The 23,364-nt window shown below is 43.8% G+C and overlaps 1 protein-coding gene and 1 long non-coding RNA gene across 4 annotated transcripts in view; one reads left to right on the top strand and one right to left on the bottom strand.

The window, feature by feature from the left end:
* Positions 1–1,167: 1,167 nt before the first annotated feature.
* chd7 (chromodomain helicase DNA binding protein 7) overlaps positions 1,168–23,364 on the bottom strand; it is a 78,742-nt gene continuing 56,545 nt past the window's right edge. The window contains exons 22-41 of one of the 3 annotated variants that reach the window (XR_004898303.1): positions 22,327–22,538; positions 19,982–20,181; positions 19,070–19,229; positions 16,654–16,743; positions 14,004–14,107; positions 12,171–12,300; positions 11,581–11,687; positions 10,429–10,846; positions 10,020–10,228; positions 8,831–9,838; positions 8,248–8,414; positions 7,486–7,740; positions 7,105–7,275; positions 6,733–6,966; positions 6,041–6,256; positions 5,689–5,829; positions 5,154–5,258; positions 4,747–4,927; positions 3,234–4,495; positions 1,168–3,149 (exon numbers count right to left, since the gene is read on the bottom strand). Coding sequence is in view for 2 of the 3 variants with exons in the window: in XM_036005186.1 (XP_035861079.1) it covers positions 3,456–4,495; positions 4,747–4,927; positions 5,154–5,258; positions 5,689–5,829; positions 6,041–6,256; positions 6,733–6,966; positions 7,105–7,275; positions 7,486–7,740; positions 8,248–8,414; positions 8,831–9,838; positions 10,020–10,228; positions 10,429–10,846; positions 11,581–11,687; positions 12,171–12,300; positions 14,004–14,107; positions 16,654–16,743; positions 19,070–19,229; positions 19,982–20,181; positions 22,327–22,538 (5,148 nt within the window). In the remaining variant the exon portion in view is untranslated. Of the gene's footprint in view, positions 4,496–4,746; positions 4,928–5,153; positions 5,259–5,688; positions 5,830–6,040; positions 6,257–6,732; positions 6,967–7,104; positions 7,276–7,485; positions 7,741–8,247; positions 8,415–8,830; positions 9,839–10,019; positions 10,229–10,428; positions 10,847–11,580; positions 11,688–12,170; positions 12,301–14,003; positions 14,108–16,653; positions 16,744–19,069; positions 19,230–19,981; positions 20,182–22,326; positions 22,539–23,364 lie in introns of all 3 variants that reach the window. The other 2 variants (XM_036005187.1, XM_036005186.1) reach the window with 2 other exon arrangements.
* Positions 6,456–16,637, top strand: LOC118495871. Its single transcript, XR_004898315.1, has 3 exons — positions 6,456–6,657; positions 7,337–7,339; positions 16,627–16,637. It is a non-coding gene; the product is annotated as an uncharacterized LOC118495871 (long non-coding RNA).

The raw sequence follows: 23,364 nt of genomic DNA, 5'->3' as shown, positions 1-23,364 counted from the left end.
CATATTTCTACACAAAATTACACAACATTTTATAATTTCAGCTTCTCAAATGTGAGGATTTGCTGCTTTTTTTGGTCATATATATTAGTCAATTGTAAAAGTTTGGGTTTTTAATAAATGGTCCATTAAAACAAGGAATTCTAAGACACCACAGGCTCTGCGACATTATAAATGGTAGTTTTTCACTGTTTGACATTTTATAGACAAAAGTTAATCGAGAAAATAATCATCAGATTAATTAATAATTAAACTAATTTTAGTTGCAGCATTAATTTACACTAAGAACCAAAAGGTTATTTTTTCTTTTTTTTTTTTTTAAATCCCTTTAGAGCAGGGTTTAAAGTCTGACACCGTGGGCCGCCCTCAGACAGAATGAAGCCCAGTCAGTTAGTCAGCTTTGGGCTACAACTTGAGCTATGTTTTTAGGAGTGAGCCTATTTTGTAGCATCTTGCACATGTGCACAAGGTCAAGGTAACATACAGTCCTGCTGATGGTTTCATGCTATTCCATTGCTTGACAGTTGGTGGCTCCAACATGCAAGGAAGATTACTGCGAACAAGTGAAGGTGAATGTAAAATATAGGTCTCAAATTCTTCCAAAAATCATCTTTGCAAATGTTTAAGGAAGGAAATGCACTTGATATACAGTATGTCAGGCCTAAATGATACACACAATGCATTTGAGCAAGAAAGACTGAATGTAAACACAACTTTGTTAAACTCCAGTGTACCTTTATCTCAAGGTCCACTTAGCCTTTTCCTGAGATTAAACCACTTCTTAGTCAAACATCCAAGTCTGCATAGTTGCTTTTGAGTGGACATTGAGTTACGTTTTCTTGGTTTATTAATTTACTCAGGTTTTCACTCTAGTAGGCTAAAGACCATCTGAAGTATTACTGAGAGAAGTAAGGTTAAAGTTGGTGGAATTTCCTGATATTCAATAACTTTGAAAGTTCAATTGGACCATATCTACACACAGTAGATCAGAATAAAAGCTGCGTTGTATTTGTAGCAGCAGCAGGGCAGGAAGTATCATCAGTCAGCTGTGGTTTTAGTTTAGCTGGTTCCGTCTGATCTTATTCTGGAAACAAGTGTTACACAACATACCATCGGAAAGTCTTCCTAAAGTACAGAGGAGTGAAACAAATAATGAGACGCAAGCGACAGTTTGGTTTCCTAGGCGAATATCATGATTCACTTTTATTAAAAGCATCATAGCTACAATTCATCATACATGATGTCTCAAAAAAAAACAAAAAAACAAAAAGACAAACACCAAAAAAAGAGGAAATAAAAACATTTACATGGTATGTCTGTAAACTTCAAGGCTAGATAAGAATTTTGAGGTAATGCTCTTCAGCTTGCTGGCTAAAAGTAACAAAAAGTCCATTTATTTTCAAGAAAAGTAGCTAAGTAATAAAGGTACCTGATTATTTTAACTCTTTAACACCAGTGCATCAACAGGAACAGAGTGAGACAAAATTGATTGCAGTACTTATTTGTCATCATTTACAGTTTTAGTTTAGATTTTCTATTCATACGACACTTGTGGTTATTCATATAGAGAGTGTGTGTGTGTGTGTGTGTGTGTGTGTGTGTGTGTGTGTGTGTGTGTGTGTGTGTGTTGGGAGAGTGATGTTGGGACATTCAAAAGCTGCCTTGGTTATTGCTGTCTCAGCATTACACAGGACAACAAGGAACTTGAAGGGGAAGGTGTCTTCCAGACAGCAAAAACCGATCTCTCCCCCTCCGTCCCAGTTCTCTCTCTGCATCTGCTGGGCTGGCTGTGATAGCGAATGTTAATGACCTGGCCACAGTGTGTTTGAATGCATTTTCAAATATTTGAACCACTTGCAGCGCTCGATTTATCTTTGAAACTTGAACTGGCCTCGGAAATGGAAACAAATCAAGCACCGCCTGCACTTTTCAAGTATTTAAAACCTACTCAGCGACCAGAGTTGAACTTCATATAGAAACTTGTGAATTTCCAACTCCGTTGAAAATGTGTCTCAGTCCCGTTTTGTCCAGGCCTGGTGTCAGTGTGTGTGACTAGAGAAACAGTCTTAAAAGAGAAGGTCACTAGGGAGCAGCACTTGGTCTGACACTATCGCGATATGAAGAAAGAAAATACAAATAAAAAAAATGGATTTTAATGTGGCAGCGACCGGGAAAAAAAATCAACCATCTCATGTGCCTCCTTTAAACAATAAACCTGAAACATCACATCCCTGTGTGGACCACCTCCAAATCCATTCACAGAATCCTCCAAACGGGGACGGCTGGTTTCAGCGGCATGAAGCGGACCAATCAAAAGGCCTGATTGGTGGCAGACCCAGCCCGCCTGCCACTCCTGAGCCAAAACCAGCCGCCTCGAAAAGAGAGACAGGATTCAGATGTGGCAGTGGAAAGACTCTAGACTGGTATTCAAACAGTGTGGGACTGGGTTTAACAGTATCGGTTCAGCGTGCACGCACACACGCACTCAGAAAGGAAATCCGCTGCAGGGACGAGTCCTCCCAGAAACAGTCACATAACAGAGAGGGTTAGTGTAGTGGTGGACATCTGAATGTGCGAGTGTGCATGTGTGTGCAGCTAATGATCAAGTATGTGTTGGAATATGCGTGTTGTGGTAGTCAGTGTGTGAGACTGAGTTTTAGGCCAGTCTGGTTTCGTTTTCCTCCTCAGAGTCTACCTGGTCCGATATGTGAGAACTAAAAATCTGCTCTGAAACAGAACAACTCAATCTACTGTAATATTACCCACAATTCATTTTGCAGCAGCTTTGTCAGACAGACAGCCGGGTTAGCTGTAATGCTTTTTTTTGAGAACCGATGTTAGAAGAAGCGCCACCAGCAGGCGTTTCTTCTCTCCTTGATGAGACGCTGCCAACAACAACAAAACAGTCCAGACAAAGAGGGAAGCAAAAATAAAGACTTGAGAGCTGAAAGCAGCAATAATAATAATAGCACTATTGGAACCTTGTAAAGTCCTATTTGCAGGATTGTGAGAAACGTGTGGGTGCAACCATTCACCGTGCACACAGGCCAACCAGATAGGAAGAAAGTCTTTAAAGAGGAGCTGAACTCTGAGCGAGTGGCTGTGAGGCTTTTCCCTGACTACTCTATCGATCAGAGAGATTTAACTTAACAAACACACACACACACACACACACACACACACACACACACACACACACACACACACACACACACACACACACACACACACACACACACACACACACACCTCATTCTCTCTGACGCATAGTAAATATACCTGGTCAAAAAATAACAGAGTGAGAGAAATCATCAACAACAATGTAAAGGGAAAAAAAAAACAGGATTCATAATAGTTTGGATATTTCTGGTGGAGGCGTGTAAACGTGGCGAGGGAGAGGGGAGGGGGGAGGTCAGAGGTAAGGAAATGTCCAAGGCCAGTCAGTTTTGTGTTTTATTTCAGTCACTCTTGTCCTTCTGTGAAGACGCCGCTGTCTCCTCCTCTTCCTCCTCCTCCTCCTCCTCGTCACCCATCCTTCCATCCTCCAGGGCTGAATCATCGCCTCTTGTCTCCTCCTCTGCTCCATTCTCCTTTTCCTCAGCCAAGTCACTCTCTCCTCCTCCCTCCAACTCCTCCTCTCCTGTGGCTTTCAGCCCCCCGTTCTCCTCCTCCTCCTCGTCCTCCTCGTCTCTTGGGGGGTTTGTGGTCACGACGTTGCCCCCCAGCGCTCCAGCCATGGCGTTCTGCAGCTCGGCCAGGGTGGAGGCGGTGGGGAAGCCGGGCAGACTGAGCCCCCCGAGGCCTGGAGGTAGGAACATGGAGGGGTAGAGGAGGCCGGGGGCCATGGTGGAGAGAAGGAAGGGGTTGAACGCCAGGGAATTGGCTGACATGCCGGCTGCAGCTAACAGGGCCGCAGCGTCACCGTTGATGGATGCCTCAGCTGAGGAATCAGCAGCTGGGATCTGAGCTCCAGTTACATCATTAACTGATTTCTCCGCCACTCCCTTGTCCCCTTTCTCCTCCTTCCTCGCCTTCTTCTTCTTCTTCACTCCTTCCTCATTACCATCAGCAGCCTCCTCCTCTTCATCGTCTCCCATCTCTTCATAGTCTTCTCCCTCTTCTTTTTCCTCTCCATCTCTCTTCCTCTTCTTCATCACTGCCTCATCATTCTCTCCTCCCTCCACTGTTCCGTTGGTGTTCCGTGAAGTGTCAGCGATGGCGTTTGAGGCGGAGGCTGCAGCTGCTGCCAGGTTACCTCCAAACAGCCCGCCTAGGCTGAACATGTTAGGCAGGCCGGCCATGTTGGGCAGGCCTCCAATGCCGGGCAACATAAGGGGCATCATGGAGGCAGCCGCGGCGTTGGCAGCAGCGTGCTTGGGGTCGGCGGTGTGAGGGAAGGCCATCAGACCAGCAGCCAACTGAAGAGACTGAAGGCTCTGGAGGGATGACAGGTCCATCCCTCCAAACAGACTGTTCAACAGCAGAGGGTTGATTCCTCCTGCAGACAGACACACACACACACACACACACACACACACACACACACACAGAGCAGGGTTAAAATGAAGCTCTTCAGCACAAACACCAACAGTTCTAAAATCCCATCTCTTACACATAATGTGTTTAAAAAAAATGTGTGACGGCAGAGCTACTGCAAGACAAAGGTTAAAAATATTGTGCGTCTTGTTTACTTAACATGCACATGGATTATGTGTGTGATGAACCGGTTGCTTTAGCAGCAGTGTGTACCTGCAGATGAAACAGCAGAGGCCAGCGATGCCTGGGCAGCCTGAGCTGCTGCTGCTGCCTGGGCGGCGGCGGCTGCCTTGGCAATCTCAGATTTAGGTCGTCGCCCCCGACGACGGACGCCCTCCTCTCTGACTACAGGGCCGGTCAGAAGGCGGTCAAACATGGCTTCTGGAAGGAAACCCTGTGTGGGGGACGATTTTAGGTTAGAAAACAAATTAAATTCACAACGGAACTGCAAGCTGGCAATTGGAGAAGGTTGGGCCCAGAGGGGCTATAAAAGGAAACAATAATGCAACAATTTTCATTTATAACCACCATTTCTGAAGAAACATTTAGTACACAGTGAAATCAATAGGCTAGTTGTTACAAAGAGGCAACTGTTCATAGGTTGTGTCCCGTTTACTCACCGACTGTTTCACGATGTCCGTCCAATCAGGGGCGATGGAATACTCTGGGTTCTCCAGTAACCATCTGGGAAGCTCCTTCATTGGTGGAGCCATGGCCCCGCCCATCTGTGGAACAGAAAGATGAAATGAGTTTATCTTGGAAAATAAGTTCATGTAGTACCCCCTGAAAAGCGCGAAACAGTTTTGGTAGAAAAAAAAAACAACTATATAAAGATGTACAATACAACGCTGCGCCTGTTTAGGCTAAACAACAACCTTGTAACTGAAAAACACTTAAATGCTAGCCTACTTTTTAAATATTTAGAGTCCATCGCTAAATGTATTTGTTTTTATAGTATACTTATTTTAGGAATTATGCATAAAAAAATCTCACATACCCCCCTGCAGCACTAAAAACACCCCATCAATTGCAAAGTACCCCATTTGAGAAACACTGATGTAGACAGTAACCTTGGCTTAGATTATTATTATTATTATTATTAGCACATGTACTATAACTGTTTTGAATGTAGACTCCTGATTTGTTCCAGCTTACCTTGCGTCCATTGCGTCTGTTCACTACAGGCACTCTCTCGTCCCCAGTCAGGGTGTTGATGTCTATCTTGTTGGGGTTTCGACAGCGATGGCGCTTCTGCTTGGGCTTAGAAAATTGAGACAGCAGTAAATCCTCGCTCTTCTGTCATAGGAAGACAAAAAAGGTATAGAGAGGTAGGTGTGAATAACTTTTGGCTTAGAGAAAAGACTGCTGAAAAAGAAGGCAGGAATAAACAGCAGAAACAAAACATTAAGACATATTCCTGATTAGGTTCACACTAACAAAGGACTAAAGGTGAAGAGGACAAAAAAATCTATTAAAATAAATCATTTTTAAAAAGAGGAAGACGTACTGGTGTGAATCCAGTCATGTCCATAGTGTATGTTGGGTGCTGCCTCAGCCACTCTCCTAGCTCTTTGTTGGAAACGGCTGCCTCTTCCTCCTCCAGACTGCCGGAGGCAAGAGATCTGGCACTGGGGCTCTGCTCTGGGACGGTGAGGGGTCTGTGGGCACGGGCAGCATCCTGAACCCCCTCCACACCTGAAACCTTTGTCCCATCGCCATCATCCTGAATGTCCAAGAGGGACACAGAATGGAGAAGGAAAGATGCATTTCAGTCAGAAAACTCACGATTGTAATGTTTATTATAACAGCAGAATATTGTGTTTGGTGGCCAGACTCCGACCTCATCCCTCCCCACAGATTGGGTTTACATGAGATATTGGGGAGTGATGATAAAGTAGCTTCCCCCCGGCTGGAGGTGGATGCTGGGGTGGAGGTGGGGCTTACAGAGCAGTCAGCAATACGGGAGCAGGGCACCAGCGTCATTGATGAGCAGCTTAAATAGACTGCCAAATTGATGGGGTGTTTTTAGTAAATGATACGGAGTGTGAAGCGTGTCAAACGTGTATACAGCGGTGCAGCTCGAGTTGCCTGCCTGAACTAGCTCGCTGGCGTCGCCCCATTTTTGTAGATACCCATACTATCTTGTTTTGTGTTGGTGCAATGCTGACAACTGTACTGTCTATTAAAACACACACATACCGCTCCTGCTCTCTTGTTGCCCATGAACAACAGCTCCAGGCCTTCCACATTTTTCCTGCGGCCCCGCCTCCTCCTCATGATGGGCAGGTCAGCCTCCAGTGAACCATTGGCTCTGTGTCCGGAGGGCGGGGTTTGCTGGAGCAACTCCATCTGGGCTTTGAGGGAGGGGCTTGTCACCAGGGCACTGGGGAAGCCGGCCAATGAGGGAGAGGCCTTGTGGTGATGGTGCATACCCTGAACAACAAATCACATCAGTTTTAGTTAATTGACTTGACTTTGTTTTAATGTAAAAAATTACAATAACAGTTTCTTGTAGGATCATACTAAGGAACTTCATGGTTCGAGTGTGTTAGTGTGAGTTTATGCGAGCACCTTGGTGAGGTCTATAGCCTGGCTCTGGGACTCAGCAGCAGAGTGGCTCTCTCTCAGCTGAGCCACCATCTCCATTAGGTTACGTCTCTTGGCAGCCCTCTCTGCCTCAATCTCAATCTTCCTCCTCCTCCTCCTCCTCTGTCGAGGCACCGTCAGGCTCAGAGCGTCCTCCTGCAACATCAGGGTAACAGTCACACCTGTGTCTGCCTAACAGTAGCATATTACCTTGGAGCTCGTCATATTATTGCTACTGGTACTTCAGCAACATTTAGCACTGATGTTAGCAGTATCTTTATTTACAAAAACAGAGTGCTAAAAGTATGATTCAAATTTGAGTGTGTGTGTGTGTGTGTGTGTGTGTGTGTGTGCGCAAACACTCACATGAACCTGTGGTGATAGTGTTTTATCCTCACTCCCACTGTAAGGTGTATGGATGCCGGCCATTGTCAGCTCGGCTAGGCTCCGCCTCTGCAACGGGCTCTCGGTCACTGTGGCTACGGCCGCTGGGGTTACTGTGGAGCCATGGCCTGGCAACAGGTTACTGGGGAAGTCAAAGATGTGGCGTCTGTTGACAGGCCACTTGCCCTTCAGGACGGCCTCGCAGATGTTATCCATCCTGTTGATCATCACTCGGTCCTGACGGGTGGAGAGAAAGGAGAGAGGTAATGATGGACTATTCTAGAAAGTGCAGTTCATTCTCAAATAGTTCCCACTACAGTATTTGAAAGTTACAGGCTTATATTAGAGACATGCCTTCTATTTGATTATATTTTACCAAAAAACACCCATGTTGATGAATACATTTCCAGCACTAATACCATCAGTACAACAATTGAGTCATGTCATACTTCGCACTCTGCTGCTTTGACTTTCTCTTTTAACAAAAACATTGTTTTCATTCAAAAATCACTGCTACTGTCAATGAAACTCAACATGTCCTGCACAGATGTCCCATATATAAAGCCTGTAAAAGGTTCAGAGGGCAATGTGAAACATTTGCAGGAAGTGTTGACAGGAGCTTAACAACGATTGGAAAAACAGCAGTGTAGAAGCAACTGAATTGAACGAATGACAACTGGGTGTTTATTCCTTGGGTTTATGAGCGACTGGCCTTTATTTGTCTGGCTTCTGTTCGTAACTCACCTTAGGCCAGAATGAGAAGGCGTAAGCGCGGTCGTGTAAGGCCTGCAGCGCAGAGTTTTCCGGCAGGTCGTCGGGGCAGAACCCATCTCTGGTTTCGTTTTGAGCAGATGTGCTCAGAGATGCGATACTCTCCTCATCAAAGTTCTTCTGCTCTGACGCAGCACTCGCTGTGTGGGGAGAGAGAAAGTCACGTTGCCACTCTTAATTAAAAAGGGTTTCCAAATTGTTATCAAGGGATCTAAATTCATTTTATTCTCTCGCCCCTGGAACTTATTAAAACACTTCCAAGTCATGAGGGGAAACACCAGAAATAGGCCTGTGACCGAGTGTGGTGTCAGCAATGATGGGGGCCGACAACCAGGGAAAATAAACTGGTTAACAAAAGGGATTATAATAAACAAGAGTACAGTTAAAGTAAGACATTTGAGACATCTATGTTGTGTAAAAGCTACATTAAAGAACTTCACATCATCATCTCCCTGGTAAACCAAATCCAAAACCAAAAGTGTGAACACTGCCCACAGAGACCAATGACTCGGACTAACTCCAAGCTAATGACAAAGCAATAAACTTTCCCCCTTACCTTCAGCCTGAGAGGATTTCTCTGATTTGTCATCTTCATCCATCCTCTCTTCCTCTTCCTCCTCTGGGCTTTTCTCTGTGTCAGCTGACTTTGGAGATTTAGGAGACTCTGGGTTCTCCCTCTCCTCTCTGTCTTCCTGCTCGGAAGTCTTGCGGCCCAGTTGTGCTTTAGGAGAGGAGTCGGGAGGTTCTGTGAGCTCAGTGGTCATCTCCCTCTGGTCCCTGAGAGAGTCAACAGGAGTCAAACTCTTCTCTTCTGTTAAGTCTTTGTCTTGGTCATCTGCTGGCGTGGAAGTCTTGTCTCCTTCTCCACTCTGCTCTTCTTTCTGCTTTTCCTGCTCCTCTTTTTCTACTTTTGGCTGGGCCTCCTCTTCTTTTTCTTCTTTCTTCACCTCCTTCCTCGGTGAAGCAGCGATTTCATCTTTCCCTTCTCTGACCTCTCCCTCATGTTCCTTCTGTTCATCAGGAGTTTCAGTCTTGGTACATGGAATGTCTTTTGCATCTCCTTCCTCCATATCCATTTTCACCTCCATCTTCACCTCCTTCCCTTCTCCCTCCTCCTCTTTAGCTGCATCAATGGCAATTTTGGCAGAAGCCGCAGCGCTCGCCAGCTCTGCGGAGGTGAGGAGGGGTGCAGAGATGCTTTCTGTTGCTCCCATCCCCGCTTTGGTGACCTCTCCCTGGACTCCCATGCTGACACCAGGCCCTCGCTGGCTTGTAAATCGCTGGTGGGCGTCCAGAAAGGCCAAAGTAGGGTCGTTTAAGATGTGATAATCTGTCCGGCTTACGCCGTGCTTCGAGGCCCCCAAGATGAGGTCCCGGTCGTGGCGGCCACACTCCCACCACTCCGGGAGGTCTTGGGAGGGCTGGCAAAGCTTGAGGCGCTCAGAGAGCAGCGGGTGGGGGAGAACCTGCTCACGGATGCGACGTAGCAGCTCGATGCGGTACAGGGTGCGAGAGGCACGCTCCTCTGTGATAGGGTCGATGATCAGCGTTGGGTCTGGGAGTTCTAACGAGGTAAAAGACAGAGACAGTCCTCAATAAGAAAATCAACGAAATATATCGCACCTCAAGAACATGCAAACAAACTTCATTTGTTGTTATTTTAGTGACGGAGCAACTGCACAATACATAATCAAAATACCCCTTTGTGCCTTGCAGTAACAGTAAGCAATTCATTTTCCTCTTACCTGTATCAGTCTTGACCTGCATTCTGCAGACCCGTTTACACATGGCAATGAATGAATAGTAATATTTCTCCAAGCTCTCATCCGTTTTCTTGTCCAGTCGAGCAAAGGCCCTGAACTGTGCCCAATCAAATTTCTGATGCTGGGTATCAAAGACGACTCCGAAGGTGGACACTACACGGTAGAAATCAGCCTCCTCTCGACGAGTCCATCTGACAGAGAAGACAAAATGTGTGAGCAAAGGTTCACTACTACAAAAAGTAACGTAGTGATTTGATTTAACTCTTTGACATACTTGAGTACTGATTTGCAGGGTGCAATGCTGTAGGGCAATTATTTAATAACAATCTTGTGTATACATATATACGTAGGATAATTATAAGTAATTATGAGACATCATATGCAACAATACCTTTGTCTTCTCTCCTTGTAGTACATGGCTCCATCAGTCATCAGGGAGCTGGCGGTCATCGCTGGTGATGCCTCTGACATGAACTGCCCACCTTTGGCAAAGTAAGCACTTCCTTTAGCCAGATACGGGCTTCCTTCTGTCAAGAACACCCCCGCTCCATCTTGGATGTAAGTTGCTCCTGCTCCTGGTGTATCGGTAACCATGCCGATGGCAGGCAGGAACTCCCTGCGTCGTCGTCTGCGACCATCAGGCCGGTTGAGGGCCTCCTGGCGGAGCTGCTCCCTGCGGTTGGAGCGCTGGTAGGCTGTGATGAGGCGACGCAGACGGGCAGTCAGAGCTGAGGCTGCTGGCCAATAGAGTCGCTCGCTGGAGCCCGAAGCTCCGCCCAAAACACTTTGACCGTTTTCACCTAATTTAGCTATGTGAGAGGACAGGGAGGAACAAAGAGGAGAAAGATGCTGTAAAGAGCCTGTTCATCTTTTAATCACTTGTTCTCAAACATGTCCCTGTGCTCACGTGGCACAGAGCCTGTAGTAGTTTTATTAGGGTTATGACTGAAAAGCCTGTGGCAGTAACCAATAGGGGTGGGAATCTCTAGGCAGCTCATGATTCGATTCCGAGGGCTACAATGCGATGATGAAACAATTATCGATGCATCAACATTCTTTATTTCTATACATGATTTATTTTTTCTCACTGTGTGACCATTAATTAAATTAATTAATGAATTAATTCATTCACTCACTACTTTTAAAACATAGCGTATGTTTAATAAGACATAATTAAAATAAACAGATGAATTTACTTTCATTATCTTTTAGTTTAGAGACACACAACATTTATATTTATCTACTCACATTTACAAAAATTTAAACATTCATTCAATGGTGGCTCACTGGCCATAATTCTTACTGTAAGAATGACACATTTTCGCTTATTGACTTTTCTGCATCGAGCAATCATTTTTCAAGAGGGAATCCGCAATGCATCCAAGAACCGACTTTTCACCCTCACCCCTAGTAACTAACAGCGGTTTCTAACTACTAAACTAACACCTACAAGAACAGTCAGTCAGTAATGGCATCTTAATTTACTGGTTTCTTTTGCTCTATTAATTGACTCTCTCTGGCTTTGGGTGAATTCAAAGTTTACCTTCGGTTTCACCTTCCACAGTGTCATCCAGTGGTGAGTTGGTGAAGTCGTCCATGTCATCTTTAAAAGGCATCCGCAGTGGCTTGTACTCTGGATCCTCATCCTCACTGTAGAGGTTGGGAAGACAGGCAAGAAGTTCAAGATTTTAATTTCATGGAAGCATAGACTGTTGAGTTTCACATCATTTTCACTTTTAATATTTGAAGAAATAACACAAAGCGGAAAGGGAATATTAAAAGGAGGCGAAAAGGCAAAAAAAACAACACATAAAAGTATATTCAATCACCATCAAAGTTTTTGGAGGAATGCAATCACTTACAATAAGCATATGTCAGAGTAATACATCAGATACAAAAACATGTGGGCCTACACCTGCTTCCAGTCACATCTATGGAGATACTGGACTACATGGTTTAAATCAAAATCATAAATTTTTCAGATTTTAAACATTCTGAGCACTATTTAAAGTTGTTGAGAAGATGAAAAAGGTATTAAAATGTGACAAATCACAGACAGAGATGGGAAATAATACTTGAGGGAAGTGGTAGCAGAGAAGCTGCTTTTTTGGTGAGTGGAGCCTGCTCTCTTACCCCTCGACGCCATCTGCCATCATGTCAGAGCCCCTCTGCTCAGCAGCGATAGCCTTGGCGTCCGGCATGCCGACCCTCTCCAAGAAACACAGGGCGGGGTCAGCTCGCATTGAGTTGTACTTCTCATAGCCTGAAGAGGAAAAGATTAGAAATACAGAAGCTTGGAATCCATGTCTGGAGAAGCAGAGGCTATAAAGTGGATCTAGTAACCTAATCAGTGAGAAGTCAATGTAGTTTACACACACGCGAAAATAATTTGTGCTCACTTTTAGACAGACAGATGCCACATAGTCCCAACACACTCTTTTTTAAACACATGCACACACAGCATCCCATATTAAATGAAGTAGACAAAAACAGCAGCAGAAGGGCAGACCCCAGGAGCCAGCTGCTGACAAGACAGACAGCCCGTGTGTGTCTGTGCATGTACACCCGCCTCTAGTGTGTGTGGGTGTGTGGGTGTGTGTGTGTGTGTGTTTATCCAAGTGAGCCTGCAGGTGCTCATTTGTGTCAGAGAGAAAGAGAAAGAGATAGAAAGATAGAGGGAGAGAAAAAGAAGAGGAAAAAGTGCGCATGTCATGGCGTCTGTGAAAGTGAGCTAGTGGGTGTGAGAAAGTGTGTGTGTGTTTGTCCGTTATGGGCATTCAAGCAGAACAGATTAGAATGTGCAGATCCTACTGAGACACATAGTGGAGGGGAGAGGGGGGGGATGAGGGGAAATATAGAGGAGCAGTTGAGAAAAAGGGAAAAAAGGAGAAGGAAAAAATGAGCGTGGAACGAACAGGAGGAAGAAGAGGAGCAAGGAAGGCCACCATAACAGGACCGCACCGCCTCTCCTTTAAGCTTTCAGTCATCCCTCCCTTCGCTCTCTCTCCATCACATTTCAATTAGGTAAGATATGACGCATTGTTCCTAACCATCTCTGTCACACACGCAGCTCTGTGCCCACAGCCAAACGTTAATCATAAGGGCCTTTACAGGCCATCACTCTTCTGTGTGTGTGTGTGTGTGTGTGTGTCACATTGCTTTGCGTGCCTGTGTGCGTGTGTCTGCATACAAAGCAGACTGTGTGTGGATGTGTGCATTAGAGTCCCCCCGTCCCCCACCCAAGGGCCTCCCTAGTGAATGAGGATAATGATTAACTATGGGTGAGCCCTTTTGTATTCCTGTGTGTGTATGTGTGTGTCCTAATTGAATCATAGAGGGTGGCAATGATGGAAAAATTATGACAATTATGCCAAATTAATATGAATGAGGGTCTTCATCCACTGCGCACAGACACTATACTCGGCCTCAGCGGTCTGCCACTGGGAGTTACATTCAGTTACCACCCAAAGGTGGGTAATTTGGAAATTAGGGCAACTTTCCAAATGATGATCCAAATAACCAGGTTAACAGTAAGAAAAGACGTGTGTTATTTTAACCCTGAAATAAGCTTTGTAATCATTTGTTTAACACCTGTAACAAACTGCAAAGCAGAAACACGCACACACAGCTCATGGTGAAACCAGCCATCAATCACACTCGCGATAGCACACTGAGCCTGCCAGCTGTGTACCGCTATCACCAAAGCAACACCAATCAACCGGTGGCAGCAGTAGTGGGTGGGATGTGTTTGTTTGTGTGCCCTCACCCAGTTTGAATATGATGTGTATGTGAATGCTTGCGTGATGTTTACTGGGGTTGGAAGCCACTGGAGTGTGTCTGAGTGTGTCAGACGTTATCTGTGGGTGTGTGATGTTCATTTTGTATTCACCGCATACGTGCCTGCCATGTTGCAAGATGTGGATCTATATGTACAGTAGGTGTATGAGCTTGCTGGCGTGTGCTTACCGTGTTTGAAGACACCGATGAGCAGGGATTTGTCTGCCTCGCTGTCCCACCAGTCAGCTGGGACTTCAGCATGGAACGGCTGGGGAATCCAGATGTCCAGCTCACTGTGGCAGAAATAAACATAAAATCACTGATAATCAAACTAAACTGTTTGTGAATGTTCAATTAGCTTCAGTTGGGCAATATCCCAAAAGTGTCTCCATGTTATGAATAAACTTAAATATTTCCCCTTCCCAGAGCAATAAGTTACAAAAAGTACAGGAAAAAGGAATAATCTAAACTTTACTGTTGTACTCTAGAAACGAAAAATTCTAATCGTGTTCTGAAATTTCTTTTTTTTTTTTTTATAATTTAAAAAAACAAAACAATTCTTTAGTAATAAAAAAGAACCAATGAGAGTATTGATAAGATGAAGAAACGATCCTATCGATACCTACCCGTACAGCTGGTTAGTGACTTAACCCTGACTTTGTGAGAATGAGCAAATCGCAGTTCCCTTCTCTACAAGCCAATGTTATTTTTTGATAATTTTTTTCTATGGCACACAGTGCCATATGTGAAGTACTACTTCACCTTGTGACTTTTCATTTAAACTAAAAACAGGACATTGCTATTTCTGTGAATCATCCATTTATGTCCAAAGCATTTATCAGTAATACAGTTGATGGAGATGGAAAAAGTATGAATGTGTTGTGTTTAGGGATGTCACGAGAACCGGTACTTCGGTACCAAAATTTGCAAAATGTGACGGTACTAGTTACCTACAGTATCGAGGGATGCAATTCTTCCGGACCTGACAGGAGCAGAATACGCCTAAAAGTGTTCTAGTCTGCCGCTAAATGCTGGAGAAAAAGAAGAAAGCCGACCGGTACAGAAAAACAGAGCGCCTAATGTCAGTGCGTGTTGCTCACTGAAGGCTTGACCCGACCGCAGTCAGCCTCTGGCTTTATTGTACATCTGTAGCAACGAATATCCCGACTTCTGATTGACAGTAACTTAAGAGCAATACATCGATGCCACCGACATAGTACCTAAACTCAAGACTATAAGGTTATAAGGTGTTGCTTTGACCCATCTTTTCAAATTACAAAAAGTCATTTGAAAGTTCTTTGGTCAAGATCAGAATTCTTCATGCATGTAAATGACAAACTGAGAATAGTTATAATGAGCAAGATTTTCGAATGCTAGATTCTATGTTGTGGCACAAAAAGAATAAGGAAAAAAAAATAATCCTCCATTATGGTAAGAAAAAGGTAGAAAATGGTGTTTCCAGCTAGTTATGGAGAGAAAGGGTACAATACACAATGGAAGCAGAAAGACAGAGGGTGACAGGAGGAGAGGAGAAACCAGGGAAACAGTCCCTTATCTCTGTAAACAGCAGCATGCCCGGCCTTGGCAACACACACACATACGCGCCAAGACTGGCATTCTAAATCCCCCTGGCATATGTTGGCACGATGGCACCCCGTATGCTCAAGTCTGGCATGCATGCGTGCGCACACACACACACACACACACACACACACACACACACACACACACACACACAATTGAGAGGGAGGGGGAAGGATGGGAGAGAGGGGGAGGATGGGAGAGAGAGGGGAGGTAGTGGGAGAGATCAACATGAAGTGCACGTGCTCCACATTATAAATGCATCACATCTGGGTGAAAGGGTGATGAGAGGGGGATGGGAGATGATGAGACTAAAGTGGACTGCAGAGAGAAGGGAGAGATGGACAGATGGCAAGAAACGTGTGGTGTGACAGAAAAAGACAGGGGAAGCAGTGTAGGAGTTGTCAGGGTGAGATGAAGAAAACAGTATAGCAAACCTTCACATCCACAACCTTGCACTGTAAGGCCTCGTGCCAAATGATAATAAGCAATAGCTCGTCAATGTGAAAAAACCCTCTAAATGGGTCAAAACTGCGATAGAAAGCTAATTTTCCCCAGATAAAAAAACTGTTGTTTCTGTCAGAATGAAAAGAACCCTGCCAAAGAGGCCACTAGAACAGACGGAAATACACTTTAGTAATAATTCATCACACATTCATATAAATATCCATCTCTCAACTCACTTTCATTATGCATCAATAGATGAAAGCCTTAACTTTGACTGTATACACCTAGTATGTATGTTGTATTCAAGGAAAAATCCTCTGGATTGTGTGCTGGATGATGTGTTCATTTGGGGTTCAGAATTAATATCAGGTTGCCAAACTTATGGGCCCTTAAGGAGGTCTGGACAAGTTACAAATTCTCAGAATGTTGGAAAGACTTGCAAAGCCAGAGGCAGCCATCCTGGGTTGAAAACACAGAAACGGCACACTAGTTTTGTTTTCTATCCATGCAGACAGACATCCTATTTTTAGATCAGTGATGTTATTACAACAGATTACAAACAAAAATGTAAGGTCTTGTTTTAAGATCTACAGATGTCTGTGAGAGAAAGTGGGACTATGATTAGCGTGTTGTAAACAGAATAGGAACTGAATAGTTAGCTTGAGCAGCAAAAGGCTCACTTACCAAAGACAACTAAGGAATGTGAAGAGAGAAAAGGAAAAATAAAGTTGCCTTCTATGTTGTAATCTGCCCTCTATATGCATGGGAAGAATTGGTTAAAGAGAAGACACTGAAAGAAGTGTTTACTAACCTGGAGTCAGCTCCTTCCAGAGTACGTTCAGCCTGGTCGCCAATGACTTCCTGTCGCAGATAATACAGCATCCTCACCCTCAGCAACACCCTGCAGAACAAAGACAAGTTGGTAAAATTGTCCTTTTAGTAGAGTTGTCTGGTTTAGTTCAACGCAGACAAAAGATTAGCCGGGCTGCGAACAACAATTTTTTAATTAAGAGTGCACGGAATTAAACCTCATACATTTTCTTAAGTAATCAAATAAAAATGTCCTGAATTGAATGAATTTTGAGAACCATCTAATGCAATTCATTTGTCAAAACAATACAGCAGGTTATATTGTCCAATGTATTTGTAAAATTCTCCAATAATGCGTCTGATAGATATTGTATTACCACTGGACTGATTCTAGCAAAGGATAAGCTGTTAAATGGAAAGGTGCAGTTTACTGAAGCACTAAGAACAGGATCTTGGATTTTTTTTTTATCTAAAACTCTCTTCAGAAAATGTCTGACGTTTTCTTCTGTTGGAATACTGGTTGCAGAAACTATAATTCATTACTGCATTTCAGCATTTTCTACAATTGCTGTCAAATACATGGTCTGGATACAAATTACAGATGTTCCTAGTCAGAGTTACTCTTCCAAAGGGTTGGGTAACGAAATCTGTACTTTTTTTGGGTACCGACCGAATTACGTTGGTACTACAGACGACTGATTCACGTTAAATCAAACGGTGCCAAATTTCGGTACCTGAGAGCGCGTAAGGGCGAGCTTATCGGTCCTCTCTGCATGTTGACAGAGAGCGGAGCTCTGACACACACGCAGAGCTGTGGTGCAGACGGAGTGTCGTTATACTTTTCAAAACTCCACGCAGACAGCGTTCGCTGCAATATAATATTAATGGCGGGCCGAAAGCGGTCGCGGTGCAGTTACACTTCAGAGACAGACAGGCACACCAGTGTTCTCTATGCCCTGTTGACTGACCTACAGGCTGGAGGTTGTAAGGCAAGGTAACTTTCTTTCTATAGCACATTTCCGCAACAAGGCAATTCAAAGTGCTTTACATAAAAACATAGAAGAAAGAGCAGTTAAAGACATGGAAAATAAAAACTGGGTAAAATAGAATGAGATACAAATACAAGAATTAAGGTTAGAGTGCAGTGTGAGAAATAATAATGATTTAATATGTTGTAGAAACAGGTTTAGGAGGGGAGAGGGAGGGTTTCTATTTTGTGTGGTGTAAAATCTTCTAAGTAAATAAGATAAATAGGTTTGGAATTATTTTTACAACCAAAATTAATTTTTTGTTATTACAGAGGGAAAGTACCGAAAAAAGGTACCGGAACCGAATTTCAGGTACCGGTAAAAATGTGAACAGTACCCAACCCTAATCTCCCCAAGTAAAATGAATTACACTCAGTCATTGCTCAAGAATGTGAGTCAGATTTGATCTTCTGACATTGGAAATGCTGCTATCTGGGAGATCTGTTTCACTGTAAACATTTGTCACCAGATTTGTCACCAGGATTTAATGCCAATAACAGCGTTTGGAACAGAAGACAGAGGAGGAGAAGCGGGGGTTTGGGGGGAGGAGATGAGAGGGAGGAGCAGAGAGGAAAAGAATGGAAAGAACAGAGAGCGGCACTGGAAGGGAGGGAACAGAAAGTTTGGAGAGGCAGTGAAGACGGGGGAAGGGTAGAAAGTCACTTGCAACTCATTCTGCAGTGTGTGTGTGTGTTTGTGCATCAATGGCATCACAAGTTGCAGTGTGTGTGTGTGTGTGTGTGTGTGTGTGTGTGTGTGTGTGTTTGTTGGCAGGCTGTGGGAGCTCATCCATCAATGTGCCAGGCCTGATTAGCCACACAACGCTGTGCTCCAGCCTAGCAGATGGCACCACATAATCACCCCCAAGTGTGTGTATGTGTGTGTGTACGTCTTTCACCCACTTCCAACAGGTCTGCCTGCCTAGCACCTGGCCTGGCACACAGCCAGACAGACACACACACACACACACACACACACACACACACACACACCCCCCCCCCAGGCCTCAAGAAGAAAAAAAATCTTGAAATTGAAGCATATCTCCCTGACAACAGGAGAGAGAACTGACCATAGAGCAAACAAGCATGTGTGTGTGTGTGTGTGTGTGTGTGTGTGTGGGGAGGAAGACAGGGAGGCTGCGTCCGTTTAAGTTGTGCTGCGTGTATGGTTGTTGAGCAAAACTCAACTATTACACCTGGTTTTAAAGCAACAGCTCCATCAACACTAGTTTGGAATTTATGAACATTTCCACTATGTGAACTCTTTCACCAATGCTCCTTTCATAAACTGTTAATGGCCCCTACAAAATCAAAAGCTATATGTTGGACACTAGCTACCATGGTGTTTCAGCTGAGTCTCTGTACGTGTGTGAAAATGAGAAAGCCCTACTTGTTACAGTGATGTTTCAGGTGTCTCTTGTAGCTATCCTCTTGCAATAAGTGGTCGGGATTGCAGCTGGCCAGCCAATCAGCTCGTGGAGTCTGTGGAGGCGGGGCTGTGGGCTTCCCCTTCTTGCCCTTCCTGCCCCGAGGGACTGGAGTAGAGAGACCTGGAGAGAGAGGGACAGAAAGAGAGGGTGCTAAGACAATGTTCATGGGCTTCCGCAAATGACAACCTGTAAACCTTATTCAAACATTTCCAGAACATGTTCCAAAACATGGCCAGCAGAATAAAAAAAAATCCAAAACATTGCTGGGTTCAGTTATCTAAATGAGGTAGCACTGGCTGGGATGAGGCCTCAGTATCGAACAGTGCCCAAAATGTGTTGCTACCATAATATGGCATTAAATGTCTGGTCTGATTTGAATCTTGTTTCCTGCAAATATCTTATTTGGACAAGGTTCTTGTGCAGCTTGTGTAAGATATCAAATAAAGTATAGTATAATATAATATAAGTATCGTTGAGTTACACCAAAACTCGGGTAACAAAAAGTCAAAAGTATCAAGAATTGCAAATTATAGGAGATAAATAACAGAGGGGTCTGACTAATGAAAGAGCACAAGGTAGGCGCTCTAATGTGCTTAAACAACAGGACTCTCGTATGAGGATTCTGTATCGCAGTACAGTTTTCCTTTAAGTGACCAACTCACTGCCTAAATACCCTGGTATTACTCCAATTACCATCCAACTCTACTACCTACTTTCTCACCCATCAGCCCTACAAGGGAAACATTTTAGGCAAGATATCACTTTAAAACTGAGATAATGAGTAACATTATTAGTGGTTTCAGATTCTCCTAAATTGTGCATTAGATGTGTGAGGGTGTGTGTGTGTGTGTGTGTGTGCGCGTTAGTGTTACCAGAGTGGTTGGTCAGTGTCTTGGTAGTCCCGTCCTCACTTGGGGTGATCAGGTCCCAGATGAAGCTCTTGATATTCTCGTCTCCACGGTAATGCAGCAGGCAGTAGGCCAGGAGGGCTCTGCAGATTTTTTCCACATCTGCCTCCTTCAGGGGGCGCTTAAAGCGACCATGAGTCAGGATGTCACTCCACCTACCCCAACTAAAGACAGACGTAAAGAAAAAATGGATATAGCCAGCCTATTAAATAAAATATGTAATACACATTTGTTTGCCAGTACACATCATTGTCATTCTAGAAAAAAAGGAAGCAAATTTAGAAAATACATAGAATTTCCTCTCCAAAAAAACAACATATTTTTAAACCAACAGTACATAAACACCAAAGCATTTATGTTATAGTAGATCACTGACTTTGGGACTGTTAGCACTGTACCATACACTATATCAATAGATATAAGAGACATTTGCAATGAAAACACAACACTATAATAGTCTTAAATTGTCATTTCTAAATGGTCATTTTGTTTAGTGGTACATTTATCACATCTTATTAGCAGATAAGCACCTCCGCTATTGACAAAGAAATTTAATGAAACAAACAACAAAGTTGTTGAAAACATGTTTTTGATTGCTCTGCATCTTATATACAATGGCTGTTGAACCCAACTTTAAAGTACAGAAACAACTTTAATATTGCATCATACAATGTGGAGACAGATTTATTATTTTTGTGACCCTTTTACTTTCGTTTCTTATCCTATTTATTTTTTTGCTTATGCATTTTACCAGTCTTTCCAATTGACTTAACGGTTACTGTCGCCCTGACCAGTGCCACCCAGGCCTCCCTCTGTGTGTGCGTTCATGGATCACAACCCAAATCTCCCCACCTTCAGAGAGCAAGTGATCCTGAAGGCTGTCTTGTTCTCAACTAAAAAAATTCCACTGCTGCTTCCAAATCTTCACTGAACCATGTGAACCAGTCTTACTCTGAATGATTTTTAGACGGGGTAAAATGGTGGATGAGGGCGAGTGAGAGAGAGATGGATGATGGGAAAAGACAACAAAGCACTGAGCGGAGAGGACAGGCCCAGTCAGACAGTGTGTTTTTATGTCCTACAGCCTCGGGCCACAAGACTAGACTGTAACAATAACAACGCTGACATCTCACTAGCACCACTGTTCTTTCTTGCACACGCACACACCAAATCAACCATGAAAATTGACGGGCTCACCCGATAATCCATGTCTGTGGTTAAGTGTGTCAATTTGCCTCTGTGTGTGCAGTATGATGTACTTGTATCTGTGACTTTGAAGGCTGTTATGGTGTACTAGCACTAGTCTAAGTTAAGATCTTTTGTCAATGTACATGTTATAGACACTCAAATTAAATAATGTTCTTTACATCTCAAATGCAATTATATGCCGCATATAAAGGCATTTCCTGAAGATACATTTAATGTGTTTTAAAGGCTTTTGAAGGAATAGGAAAAAACAGGTGCCTAAAAAGTGAATTTCAGTGAACTCTTAAAAAAAGGTGTGTGTGTGTGTGTGTGACAGGCTTAACAATGGTCAAGTGTGTGTATGTGAGCGCCATGCTGTCCAAAGTCACTTTGTGTGAAATAGAATAAGCATGCTTGGTGTATATAGGAGTGTTTGTGTTTACAGGCACCTCTGATTAGTTGCTGTGTGTAGATGGCCTTGAGTGCAATGATATGTCTACTAAGTCACTCCATGTGCAGGTCTGCATCCATTAACATTAGCTGAGTGATGAACTCAACCCACCAGCCTCCACAACCTAACTAGGTTATCTTCTCCTTTTCTATTGAACTCTCTACTTCAGTGAGGGTTTGTTCCCCCACAGCCCTTTAATGTCGTACTTGTACCATTCATACCTGCTCCTTGGGGAAGTACCTATACATGTTGTAAGAATATACGAGTCATCTGTGCATATTTAAAGGAATAGTTCATTTTGGAAAACACGCTTATGATAATGATTGGTACCACACACATTCTAAATATGACGCTACTCTAGCCGGGCTCTGTTTGAAGATGATAAAATCCACCGAAAAAAAGCACCACCAAAGCTCACTAATCAACACGTTATATCTTGATGGAGACAGGCTTCACCTGTCCAAAAACCAACCAAACGGGAGACTGCTAGGTCAAGAGCTCTGTGGAGACTATATGGTCTGGGGCCCCTCTGAAATAAATAGAAGTCTAAATCTAAAAGAAACACTTTCGATACAACTGATTCCATGTCTTAAAGTCATTTTTGTAAATAAGCCAGTGGTCAACATTGTTCTTAGTCTGGATTTGAAATAGGAAACATGAATATGTGACTGACCCGTAGACCAGCAGGTTCTTCTCCACTCTGAAGCACTCAGATCGGGGGTAGCCCTGAGTTTTGTCTTGGGGCCGTCGTGGTTTGGATGAGGGTTTGCTCGGTTCGTCGTCCTCGCTCTCCAGCTCAGAGAACTCCAGCATCTCGTCCTCTTTGACGCTGCTGAAGTGACGAGTTTGCTTCCTCACCCTCGGTGTGTCAATCACCAGTGTGTTCTGGAGATAAAGGCAATGAAAATGTTTAGTTTGTGTACTTTTATAGCCTAGATGTTCTTCCCTTCTGGAATGATTTTTTTATTTACTAAAAGAAAAAACATAGTTTCAATTACAGATGGCCTGAAATCCATCAACAACAATATGCTAAGTGCCTTCTGCTTTACTCCTGTGAAGTAGCCCATTTGTACATTTCTTGTATAGTCTGACTTCTATGACTAGTGTGAACCCTGTGAATACATGGCATCTTCTGTAGAAAATCAGATTAATTGGATATTTTGCCCTGTGCGTCATTTCTGATGCTGAGCTAATTTCTGCCCAGCTCAAACAAACTGGCATTAATTATGTTGTCTAATGAATTATATTTTTGTTCAATTAATTATATTTTTTCCTGTGCAAGTACATTAATATGCGCAAACAGGGCAGTAGTTAGCTCCACAATTATCACAGAGCGCTGCAGTCATCTCCATTTTAACATCACACAATAAGAAATCCCAGGGGAGCGGCCCGTATTCACACTCGTAAAGCTGGATTAAGTGTTCCAGTGGAGGGCCCTCCACAAGAGAGGCAGCGACGGAGTGGAGAGGGAGAAGAAGGAACCAAGAGGGACAAATACACAAATAAAAAAGTGACCAAATATAGAGGGGGAAGGAATGTAAGAATATAAAGATCCCTGTTAGCGGAGCACTCAATGGGTGCGTAAGAATGTGAGTGCGCTTGTGTTTCTGTGCGTGTGTGTGAGCACTAGCCTAAGTGATATCTCTGTACCCTCCAGGCATCTGCGCTCCGTTAAGTGGAGCTAAGCAGCTTACTCTCTCTCGCTCAAACA

Source organism: Sander lucioperca, chromosome 9 (genome assembly GCF_008315115.2).
Source record: "Sander lucioperca isolate FBNREF2018 chromosome 9, SLUC_FBN_1.2, whole genome shotgun sequence".
NCBI classification, from domain to species: Eukaryota; Metazoa; Chordata; class Actinopteri; order Perciformes; family Percidae; genus Sander; species Sander lucioperca.
This window is presented reverse-complemented; position numbering and strand designations above follow the sequence as displayed.